Source organism: Pan troglodytes, chromosome 13, assembly GCF_028858775.2.
Source record: "Pan troglodytes isolate AG18354 chromosome 13, NHGRI_mPanTro3-v2.0_pri, whole genome shotgun sequence".
NCBI classification, from domain to species: Eukaryota; Metazoa; Chordata; class Mammalia; order Primates; family Hominidae; genus Pan; species Pan troglodytes.
In genome coordinates this window covers 84,998,460-85,011,471 of record NC_072411.2, presented here as the reverse complement: position 1 = coordinate 85,011,471, position 13,012 = coordinate 84,998,460, and the positions used below count along the sequence as shown (strand labels likewise).

Sequence of the window (13,012 nt, the reverse complement as noted above, 5' to 3'; positions counted from 1 at the left end):
AAAAAAAATTTTAGAGACTGAATCTTGCTATGTTGTCCAGGCTGATCTCAGACTCCTGGCCTCGGTGATCTTCTCACCTCAGCCTCCCAAAGTGCTGGGATTACAGGCATGAGCCACAGTGCCTGGCCTGTTTTGCTATGAAAAATAAATAAAATTTCTATTTGTTTAATTAAAAAGAGAAAATATAAGAAGTATTTTTTTGTGGAAGCCATTTTTAGATGGATACAGTCTCAGGAATGACTCTCAGGATGAACATACTTTTCTGGCGGTCTGCTTAGTACTCTGAGGTGCTTTTGCTTTTCTTAGATTCTTTCCTTCCAACCTCAAAATGCATGAGCACTTTTCTCTTTTTTGTTCTATATTCTCTAGGGAGCTTATTTTTAGAAATGAAGACTTTTATAAATAAAAGCATTAAATACCTTACCAGTTAGTGGGAGATCAGGGAAGTACACTTGAAATACCAACATCCCAAAATGTTAAATGTGTTTATATTATAGGTTATTTTCTTATTACAAATAAAGTTTTAAAATTGACACCTCTTTGTTTTTAAAAAGGCAATGAAACAATACAAAAGTAGAACTTGTAAAAAAAGAAGTGGAATTTCCTCTGCCAAAGGATATACATGTTTAAAACTTTGAAAGTCATTGTCACAAAGCTTGAACTGCTTCAATCTCCTGTTCTCGGTTTATAGGAGTGCCTAAACCAATACTTGGGCTCAGAGAATTTTAGAGATTTAGATGCATTTCAGATGCACCCTTACATTTGAGTTATTCATGTGAGAATTTTAGCCTTTTTCAATCACTACAAAATAAAAAGCATTGAGTGAACATGAAGAATGTAGACCTGATTATTCCTATGTGTAGATTTTTTAAGTTTTTAAAGATTTTTATAAGAGCATTATTAGCTAACTATCTGATTTTTTTTTTCATGTAATCTATACCTACTTGTGTTAGTTTCCTAGGACTGCCATAACAAAGTACCAACTAGATGGCTTAAACAATAGAAATGTATTATTTCATAGTTCTGAAGGCTGGCAGTCTGAAAGCAAGGTGTTGGCAGGGTTGGTTTGTTTCAAGGACTGCAAGGGAGAACCTCTTCCATCTCTCTCTCCCCTAGCTTCTGGTGATTTGCTGGTAATCTTTGTTGTTCCTTGCTTGTAGTTGCATTACTCTAAAGGCATTCTCCCTGTGTTTCTTCACATCATTTTTCCTCTTTGCATATTTCATGTTCAAATTTTCCCTTTTTATAGGGCTACCAGTTATATTTGATTAGGTCCCATTCAAATGACCTCATTTTTATGTGCTTAGCTCTGGAAAGACCCTAATTCCAAATAAGGTCACATTCTGAGGTACTGGGGGTTAGGATTTAGGCACATCTTTTTTTCGGGGATACAATTCAGTGCATAACATTGCTGTTAACCACGTTTAGAACATGCAGTCACTCAGACCCTTTCTACTGCATACAGACCCCCTTTTTTTTTTAGTGACAACAGGACAATGCATACAAAGGAAGGAAAGAAAGGGACATAACACTAAGCCAGAGAAGTGTTCACTAGAAGTAGAGAACAAAAGTGCAAGGTAGCAGGCAGGGTCCAGAATCTAGAAGGTTTACATAGGTGTTGAAAAGCAGCTCGAAGGTGAAAGTTCCAAGCCTACAGATTAGACTGTAGGATACAGAAGATAAAATACTGAGCAGTATTATATAATCTGTAGAAAAATAGCACATTCATCTTTTGAGGATTTTATAATCTAGCTATGGAGACAAAGCATAAAAAATGTAAAAAATAGCAGCTGAAAATCTGAAAGATTAAGAGATGTCATAGACAGAATATGTTTATCAGTTAATTTCAGTCTTAGAAGGGATAAAGCATTTTTCAAGTTAAAATTGCTCTGAATAGGAAAAAGGAAAGGACAAACAATGAGTAAAGAGCAAGTAAAGAGACTTTTGAGTATAAAGCATTACTGTAAGAAGGGGAAAATATTCACAAGAACTATGAATGATCTGACTTTGATCACTGACCTTTGGTTTCAGGTAGAAGTGCAAGAATTGTTAGGTAAAAGCACATGGCCAGAGAGTGGTGAAGAGTTCTATAGATAGCCAGTAGTGGTTGAGTAGAGCAGACCAGAAGAGTAAGCCTTTGGGAGAATTTTAGTAGTGTACTTTGTGCCTTCACTGGTGTCCTATTTAGTTTGGTTCTAAGGTCATTGCTTTTTTATAGGTCACTTTCATCTTTCTCTGTCCTTTTCCTACTCTTAAGAATTCTCTTTGTATTTTTGTCATTCTTTTCTACTTCCTAAGTGATCTCATTCTGTTGTGTATTCCATCAGTCCCTTAAGCATTTTTAGTTGCTCTTTCAAATATCTTTTCTCGTCTGTCTTCTAATTTATTCAAATTGTTCATATTCTTTTACTTAAACCTATTCTTTTTTAGTAACATGTTTCTCCCCCCATTGTTGTCAAGCAGTTAAATCATTATCTTGTTTTGTTACCATCCATTTCTTCTGAATTTGTTTTCACAATGTTATTTAAATTCTGATTTAATTTTTTTAATTTTAAATTTTTATGAATACATAATAGTTGTACATATTTATGGGGGTACATGTGATATTTTGATACAAGCATACAGTGTATAATGAACAAATCTGGGTAGTGGGAATATTTCATCACCTCAAACACATATCATCATTTTGGAAACATTCCAAATCTACTCTTCTGGTTATTTTGAAAGATGCAGAAAATTATTAACTATAGTTGCCCCATTGTGCTATACTAGTACTTATTCCTCCTAACTGTACTTTTGTACCCATTAACCAATCCTTCTTTATTCCCACTTCCTACCTTCCCTACTCAGCTTCTTATAACCATCATACTATTCTCTGCGTCCATGAGATCAATTTATTTAGCATCCACTTAGGAGGAAGAACATGTGACATTTGTTTTTCTGTGCCTGGCTTATTTCACTTAACATAATTTCTTCCAGTTCCGTCTATGTTGTTGCAACAGACAGGATTTCATTTTTTATGGCATAATAATATTCCATTGTGTATATATTTACCATTTATCTATTGATAGACACTTGGGTTGGGTTCCATATCTTGACGATTGTGAATATTGCTGCAGTAAACATGGGAGTGCAAATACTTCTTCAGTATGTTGATTTCCTCTCTTTTGGATATATACCCAGCAGTGTGATTGCTGGATCTATTTTCAAATTTTTGAGGAACCTCAGACACTACTGTTTTCAATAGTGGCTCTACTAATTCACATTCCCACCTGCAGTATATGAGAGTTCCCCTGTCTCTACATCCTCGTTAGCATTTATTTTCTGTTTTTTGATAATAGCCATTTTAACTGGGGTGAGATGATGTCTCATTGTGGTTTTAATTTGCATTTCTCTGATGGGGAGTGGTTTAAAAATATATCTGTTGGCCACCTGTATGTCTTCTTTTGAGAAATGTCTGTTTAGCTCTTTTGCCCATTTTTTAAATCAGTTTTTTTTTTTTTTTTTTTTGCTATTAAGCTGTTTGAGTTCCTTATATATTCTGATTGTTAATGCCTTGTCTGTTGAATAGTTCGTAGATATTTTCTCTCATTCTATAGGTTGTCTCTTCACTGTGCTGATTGTTTCCTTCTTTGTTGTGCAGGAGCTTTTTAGCTTAATGTGATCCTATTTATCCATTTTTTTGCTTTCGTTCACTGTGGCTTTTGAGGTCTAACTCAAGAAATCTTTGACCAGACCAATATTCTGGCATGTTTCACCAGTGTTTTCTTCTAGTAGTGTCATAGTTTCAGGTCTTACATTTAAGTCTTTAATTCATTTTGATTTGATTTTTTTATATGATGAGAGATAGAGGTCTAGTTTCATTCCTTTACATGTGGATATCCAGTTTTCTCAGCACTATTTATTGAAGAGACTGTCCTTTCCCCAATGTATATTCTTGGCACTTTCGTTGGAAATGAGCTAATAGTAAATGTGTGGATTTATTTCTGGGTTCTGGGTTCCGTTTCATTGATATTTGTATCTGCTTTTATGCCAACACCATACTGTTTTGATTATTATAGCTTTGTAGTAGATTTTGCGATCAGTAATGTGATTCCTCCTGCTTTGTACTTTTTGGATTGTACTTTTCAGGATTGATATGGCTCTTCTAGTTTTTTTGTTGTTGTTGTTTGAATTTTAGGATTTATTTTTTCTGTTTCTGTAAAGAATGTCATTGGTATTTAGATAGATAGTTCATTGAATCTGTAGATCACTTTGGGTGGTATGTTTAGCAATATCAATTCTTCCAATTCATGAACATGAGATATCTTTTTATCTCTTTGTGTCTTCTTCAGTTTCCTTCATCAATGTTTATAGCTTTCATTGTAGAGAGCTTTCACTTTTTGTTTAAGTTTGTTCATAGGCTTTTTTTTTGGTAGTTATTGTAAATGAGATTTCTTGATTTCTTTTTCAGTGTGTTTGCTGTTGACACATGGAAATGCCTCTGATTTTTGTATGTTGAGTTTATGTCATGAAACTGAATTGGTTGATCAGTTTTAATAGAGTCTTTAGGTTTTTGTAAATATAATATCATATTTTCTTCAGATAAGGACAATTTGTTGGCTTATTTTCAAGTTTGCATGCCTTTTATTTATGTCTTTTGTCTAATTGCTTTGGCTAGGACTTCCAGTCCTGTGTTGAATAAAAGTGTTGAAAGTAGGCATCCTTGTATTGTTCCAAATCTCAGGAAATGCTTTCAGTTTTCCCCGATTCAGTGTATTGCTAGCTGCGGGTTCGTCATCTATGGCCTTTATTGTTTTCTTCCATACCTAGTTTGTTAAGAGGTATGTTTTCTTTCATACCTAGTTTTTTAAGAGCTATGTTTTCTTCCATACCTAATTTGTTAAGAGTTTTTATTATGAAGAGATGTTGAATTTTATTGAATGCATTTTCAGCATCTATTAAAATTATACAGTTTTGTCCTTATGTGCATATGTTGAACCATCTTGTATTTATCTAACTGGATCATTATCTGTTTAGTGTGTTGTTGAATTCTGTGTGCTAGTATTTTGTTCAGCATTTTTGCATCTATGTTCATAAGTGATGATGGCCTGTAGTTTCTTTTCCTGTAGTTTTGTGTCTTTGTCTGGTTTTGGTATCAGGGTAATGCTGGCCTCATAGAATGAGTATTTGAAAGTATTCCTTCCTCCTCAATTATTTGGAACAGTTTGAGTAGAATTGGTATTAGTTCTTTAAATATTTGCTGGAACTCAGCAGTGAAACCATCAGGTCCCAGGCTTTTCTCTCATGGGAGACTTTTTATTACTGCTTCTATCTCATTACTTATTACTGGTCCTTTCGGGTTTTCTGTTTCTTCTTGGTAGGATGTATGTGTCTAGGAATGTATCCATTTCATGTCGGTTTTCCAGTTCTTTGACATATAGTTGCTCGTAATCTTTAATCCTTGGAAGTTTTTGGTATCAGTTGTAATGTCTCCTTTTCTATTTCTGATTTTTTTTTGGGGTCTTCTTTCTTTTTTTCTTAATTTAGCTAAAGATTTGTCACTTTTATTTTTCCAAAGAACTAACTTTTTATTTTGTTGATCTTTTGTATTCTTTTTAGTCTGAATTTTCTTTATTTCTGCTCCGATCTTTATTACTTATCTCCTTCTGCTAACTTTGGATTTGGTTTATTCTTGCTTTTCTAGTTCTTTAAGGTACATTATTAGGTTATTTGGTCTTTCTACTTTATTAATATAGGTGTTTATTGCTATAAACTTTCCTCTTACTACTGCTTTTGCTGTATCCCATAGGTTTTGGTATATCGTGTTTCTGTTTTTATTTCTTTCAATAAATGTTTTATTTCCTTAATTTCTACATTGTTCAGGAGCATATTGTTTAATTTCCATATGTTAGTTTCCGAAGTTAAAGGTACATTATTAGGTTATTTGGTCTTTCTACTTTATTAATATGAGTGTTTATTGCTATAAACTTTCCTCTTAACTACTGTTTTTGCTGTATTTCATAGGTTTTGGTATATCGTGTTTCTATTTTTATGTGTTTCAATAAATTTTTTATTTCCTTAATTTCTACATTGTTCAGGAGCATATTGTTTAATTTCCATGTGTTAGTTTCTGAAGTTCCTCTTGTTGATTTCTAGTTTTATTGCACTGTGGTCAGAGAAGATACTTGATATGATTTCAATTTTTTGAATTTGTTGAACTTTGTTTTGTGGCCTAACATATGGTCTCTCCTGGAGAATATCCCATGTTCTGATGAGAAGAATAAATTCTGCTTTTTAAAAATGTGGGACAGTTAATGGAACTCTTTATTGAATTCATGGCCACAGCTATAGCTAATTCCTGTTTATACTCTAAAGCTGATAAATGGTAAGTAAAACTCCTTAGGCTTAGTTTGTGATAAATGTCAAGTATATTTTGTCATCAGAATATTGACATCATTCTTCCTTATTCCTTCTTCTTTTCTGGTAGACAAAAACAACAAAATACAAAAGTCTCCTTTGTGGTGTCACTTTCTCATTGAATAGTAACATCATCCACCTATTGGTCCCTTGCCATGGTAGGGTTTGAGGTTTAATTTTTATCCTACTTACAAGGTGATAATTTACTCTCTTACTATTTCATGGATGCTGGCAAGAAGATATGGAGCTCCTGGGTCAGTGACAAAAGACAAAAGACTTCATTCACTGCACAGAAAGCAGCATAGGCATCAGCATATATGCATTATTTCTGCTATTTCCCTAAGCCCTGCAGGTGTGGTACAGAGGAGCCAAAATGAATTCTGTGCATGCAGTCTGTTTGTGTTGCAGATAAGGAACACTAAATTTGAGGAACCCTCTATTTTATCATCAGCCGTAAGCATACTTGCTCTTTGTTCCAAGGGAGACATTACCTCATCCCTCAAATTTGATAGCTGCAAATACAACCCTAAGAAATGGCCTAGAGAATGAGTGGCTCAGGCCTTGCCTTCTTGACATACCCAGCAAGATGTGTGGGAGCATGAGACCCATGCAGGAATATCTCCCAACAGCCAAAATCCTGACCATCATCTATAATTCTGTTTCCCACTATATCTAATTATTTCCCAGAGTAAACTCTTTTAAACTACCATTACTCAAAACCAGACCATTGTAATGCCGTCTTATTGCCACTACTGCCTTCTAATAGATTTCTGCTTCCTTTCCTTTCCCAGTCATGCTTCCCTATTTTCCTCACTATACAGAGTAATCTTTCTAAAACAAAAACCACATAGAACCCTTAGTGCTTCACTAAAAAGTTTAAATTCTTTAACGTGGTATACAGGCTGTTCACGATCTGGTTGAATCTCATGTTTTACTATTTCCCTTCTCTTCTTTGCACTCAAACTCTAGCCGTAACAAACAGTATCTATTCTGTAGGCATCCCTTCTATTCTTATTCTCTGCCCTTCTGAAATGTCCCCTATCCATGGACATGATCTGCTTTTTGTGATTTGGTATCCCAGTTATAGAATTTTTTTCCCCACAACCTATCTTAATGATTTTCGTTTAGTTCTATCACTTTTTTGGCCAAACTACACCAATTTTTACTATCTTCAGTACTTTTCTAGAATTTGTCAAATTAATACAGTGTATTATATGATCCAGTTTTTAGTGAATCAGTATACTCTAAAACCTCATTGAATCAACATGTGCAGTACTTAGTTTTATCTGATTGCTTCCTGTGTGTGTTTTGTCTCTTAAATTAGGTCGAAGATTTCTTTTGGTATGGTTAATATGACAATTAATTGTTTTACACTTTTGATATTGTAACTTCAGTTCCTTTGAGGTTCAGTGTGAATGACTCATATATTAGACACTGTTTTATGGACATTAGTATTTCAGTTTACTAAATAAATTCTTGATAGGAATTTCAAGGTAGGGTCATTACAGACAACTAACACAGTAGATGTTACTGTCAGTGTCGCAGTAGATAGTTTAAGTATCTTTCAATGATGCTTTTCCCCCTGTAAAATGACAAGTCCAGAGTCATTTATGTTTACCTAAACTACTTTTGTTTTTTTTGTACTTTATAGGCATATACTAGTGTCTCAAAGGCTTCACTTGGCCTTGCAGATCACAGAGAACTTGGAAAGATGATGAATACAATAATTTTTCATACAAAAATGGTAGATTCCTTGGTGGAAATGTTGGTGGAAACATCAGATCTCTCCATATTTTGGTATGTTGTAATTTTCTCTAAATCTGGATTTGAAAGTTTTAGTATGCGATATATGTTTCTTGATTATTTTTGTGTTAGCATAGTCCTTAAGACAGTTCAGTAATAGACCCTTAAGAATAAAGGGAATAGTGGACTTTTATTAAAATGTGCCAACAAAAAGAAGTTTAACCAAGTTGGGATTTTATGTCTGTTTTTAATTCTCTAAAAGAGCAACTTACTGATGTGACTTTTATTTCTTACATTTTTTTGAGGAGTTGAAAACAGTCACTCCAAATTACCTTAAGGCCCTTCTTTGCATGATTAGACTAAAGGGAAAGAAATGTTGTAGGTCAAGGTCAAATAGAGCAAGTGTTGGAAATTAAATGCCTGGTAACTTCACTTCTATGATGTTAAATTAAACATTAATATGAAGATGATGTGGTGACTACCTCCTGCATTGTGCTTCATTCTCTTTTTCTGTTAGAGTCTTTCTGTTATACTTAGTTTATTTTTCTTCCCTCTCTTCCTCCCAGAAAATGTGGTCCTTAATGGCTATAATTTGTTTTGTTAGTGTCTGTCATAGTAGTTATTTAATAAATCTTTGAATGAATAAGTCAACTTGGTTGTGATCAGATTAATAAACAGTGTGGTGGCCAGGCGCGGTGGCTCACGCCTATAATCCCAACACTTGGGAGGCCGAGGTGGGTGAATCACCTGAGGTCAGGAGTTTGAGACCAGCCTGGTCAACATAGTGAAACCCCGTCTCTACTGAAAATACATTAGTCGGACGTGGTGGTGTGTGCCTGTAGTCCCAGCTACTTGGGAGACTTGAAGCAGGAGAATCGCCTGAACCTGGAAGGCGGAGGTTGCAGTGAGCCGAGATCACGCCACTGCACTCCAGTCTCGGTGACAGAGTGAGACTGTCTCATAAATAAATAAATACATAACAGTGGGGTTAGGATTCAAACTCAAGTATTCTCGCCTCAAGCTGTATAATGTCAACTCTATTTTCTGCTTCTTGGCCCTTTATTTTCCTTTAGGGAGGAGGACTGGAATAACCTAGTATGTCTCTTGATTTCTAAAATGCTGAAATGATTTCAGTGGATAGTGATAGTAGTTTCTATGTATGGGATAGAGATCATCATGAAAAGCTTCTCACTGCATTTATTTTGGAAAATAGTATAATCTGTGTTGATTTTGGCAGTTTGTTAGGAAAGCTTGAATTAGCAGTATTGCAGAAGAAATTCAAATCACCAGGTAGAGAAACCATGCCTCTTAAAGGAAATAATGAAACACATTAGGAAGTATACTTTTTAGATTTAGGCACATCACAGGTCAAATTTGCAAGAATTTTTAAGATTATTTGGAGCCCAGGACTACTGTCTATCTGGCACAAAGTCTACCTTAGGTAGAACATGAAACATTATATGTTTAGATATTTTCAGCTATGCAAAGGATCCTATTCCAAAAGAAGAATACAACAATTAGAAAGTCGTATCCCCTTTCTTGGAACTAAAAGCACTTTGAATAATGTTTGAAATTTGTAATTTTCAGTCATACCTGAATTTTATTTATATTTTTTCATAGTTGCATTCTATTTTTGCCTGTCACATCCAAAATAAAGAAATGTTTACTACTTCTGTTTGTCTTATTACTCTAAGATATGTAGTGTTTTATTGACTCACATTCTTTTACATTTAGATTTAACATCTTTAAATGTGGATGCAAATTAAAACTGCTGGCAGGCTGGGTGCCATGGCTCACACCCGCAATTTCAGCACCATGGGAGGCCGAGATGGAGGGTTGCTTGAGCCCAAGAGGTTAAGGATGCAGTGAACTGTGATTGTGCCACTGCATTCCAGCCTGGGCAACAAAGTGTCCCCCGTCTAAAAAAAGTTAAAAAAAAAATAAAATTGATGGCGTGTGATTATTTAATTGGCAATGTTTTTTTTTTCTTAGTGGTTCATAAAATAATATTTCTCTCTTTTTTTAATTTATTTTTTAAAAATAGAGACAGGGTTTCGCCACATTGCCCAGGCTGGTCTCAAACTCCTGGGCTCCAGTGATCCACCTGCCTTGGCCTCCCAAAGTGCTGAGATTATATGTGTGAGCCACCACACCCAGCCATAATAATGGTATTTTTTCCTATTTATAGTGACTTAGCTTTGATGAAATTTGATTATGTAAGAGGCCATAGATTATGGTCTATTATTTTTTTAAATGTTGTTATTGTTATATAAATAATATTTTTATTACTCTGGGATAATTATTGGTGTGTAAAAAATACTTTGGGGGAAAAATATTCTCTTCTTAGATCAGTGCTACCAGTTATCATTCATTCACTTGAATCAAATTAACTGTAAGGTACTATATCAGAAAACTTACTTTAAATGTAAAAATTGTGATTCTGATTTTTGTTTATATAGTTTTTATAGTCGTGCTTTTGAGAAGATGTTTCAACAGTGTTTGGAGTTACCCTCTCAATCAAGATACTCAATTGCATTTCCACTACTTTGCACTCATTTTATGAGTTGCACACATGAACTGTGTCCAGAAGAGGTAATTATAGTGTACTACTGTGAGTTATATGGTATGCAAAGTAAACTAGATCAAACCTGTAGCCAACCAAATATTTACAGTCATAATTACCTAACTTAGCTTCCCATCGAATACATCTCTATGCAGAATCAGAAAAGTGCTTGAACAGATACATAGGTTTAATATATATATAGATAAATAAACATAAGTATAATAAGAACATACCATAAAGTCACTTGGAATTACCTTTTTTAAGATAAATGGTGGGTCAGGTATTAATATCTGTGGAAAAGATTTCTATAGTAATTTGTTTTGTATACTTAATTTTCCTCTTAAACTGTCATGGAAAGGACTCGAAAATTAAATTTATGGATTACTGAATAAGCATAAACAAGTCAAAGAGAGATTCACTAACTTATTATTACTAAATTGTTAATAAATATATTAAGCAAAATCCAGATTTGCTGATACTTGTGGGATACATACATGCATGTGCATACACACACACAGTTGCAGAGTAATTGACCTGCTTGGTAGTTTTGTTGATGCCAAGTATCTGTGAAAAATGTACTCAGTGTTTCTTCTAATCTTTAAAGAAGAAATATTTTCTATGTGTGATAAGAATATAAAGATTAAATAATGTATTTCTTTATTATAATTTAAGTTAGTGTTTAGTCCCTTTACTTAAAATTGCAGAACTTGTAGAAAAGAAACTTAGAGATAGCAGGAACATGGTCAGTTTCTTTAAGCATTAGACAACATCTGTTGCAGATTGTATGCCAGTATTCCAGGGGAAGCCAACTTTGAGATAGAAGTTAGCTTACAGGAAGTTTATTGGGGAATACTTTCAGAATTTCTACCTATGAGGATATTAATACCACCAATTTTAATAGATTTATGAATTTTTTAGATTTAATAGATTTTTTCTCCCAAACTTGACACCTGAGATGTATTATTAACTGTTTCCTCACCATCAAATTTCTTTTCATTAAATTACCCATAAAATCCTTCTAATTTTATTTATATGTCATGTCTTGAATCCATCCTCTACTTTCCATTGCTATTGTCATTATTACAGTTCAGATTTACGATACTCTTCATATGTACTCTAAATGGAGTTCATCTTTGCCTGGATTACCTAAGTGGTCTCTTTGCTTCTGCCATTGTTCTCCTAAACTTTATTCTTGGCACCGTAGCCAAAGGCAGAGGTCAGATAATAGAGAGATTTGTATGACATATTAAACCTTAGTTTTTCTCCATCTCAGCATTTCTGAGCTGTTGAAACAGAGTAGTGAAATCAGATTTGTATTTTAAGTAAGTTAGTATCTGTAAATAACAAATTTGAGCAGTCTTAATTCAGTATTCTTTTTTCAGGAAGAATTAATAGCAGAAGATTTATGTCTTTCAGAAGTCAGAATTTGATTAAACAAAACACTGTTTATTAATTGAAATCTTTCCTAAGGTGAACCAATATTTAATTATATCAGGTTGTAAATCTTTTTTTTGATTTGACTTTCTATTAAAGTTTTACAGGGCATTTTAAATAAAATACGTTAGATGTAATAGATCTAGGAAAAGTTATTTTCTATGCTCAAGTATTTTTAAATTTTATGTATTTTACACTTATTTCATCATAGAAATACTGTATGTAAGCTCTACATATATGATTATGGAAGGTCAGGGCAGGAAAACTGTTAAAAATTTTATTTCTTTGTAAAGTATTAGAAATGTATAGTGCAAAAATTTACAGTGTTTTATACTCAACATTCCAGTTACCATAGATAAGAAAAAAACAAACGATTGCAGCCCACTAAAACTAAAGAGAGAATCCTGTAGAGATGGATGCATGATCAGCGTTTTTTTTTTTCTTCTTCCTGGGAGCAATGGGGTTTGATTTTAGAGATTTGAATGCCTTGGACTTTCTATTACCAAATTGATTTCTCACCATTTTATTTAAATATTTGAGCTCTTCTTTCCTGTTTATACAAAGTTATGTCACAATTTATACATTTATAGAGACACAGATTTTAAATGAAATAAGATTGGAAACAGTACTCTAAATCTGTTTGCTTTCACATTATATGTTTGATATTTTAACATTTAAGAACTGGATATAGGACTTTGTGGAATTTGAAAATTAAATACATAGTTTTTCATGTTAAGCAAAATACTGATTTTTCAAGACTCCTCCCAGTTATACATTGCTTTCACAATCACCAAATACTTTGTCATTTATGTTCAAATACAGTATGGTGAGTTAGTTGTTACAAGAGGCAAAAGCAATTTTTAACATCTCCCA

General features: G+C 33.6%; 1 protein-coding gene across 4 annotated transcripts in view; it reads left to right on the top strand.

Moving 5' to 3' along the window:
- Positions 1 to 13,012, top strand: part of NCKAP1 (NCK associated protein 1) — a 113,533-nt gene that overhangs the window by 63,292 nt on the left and 37,229 nt on the right. For all 4 annotated transcript variants that reach the window (XM_003309356.6, XM_001148485.8, XM_016950144.4 and 1 more), the window contains 2 exons: positions 8,051 to 8,196; positions 10,602 to 10,734. In XM_003309356.6, the coding sequence (XP_003309404.1) occupies positions 8,051 to 8,196; positions 10,602 to 10,734 (279 nt within the window). The remainder of the gene's footprint in view (positions 1 to 8,050; positions 8,197 to 10,601; positions 10,735 to 13,012) is intronic.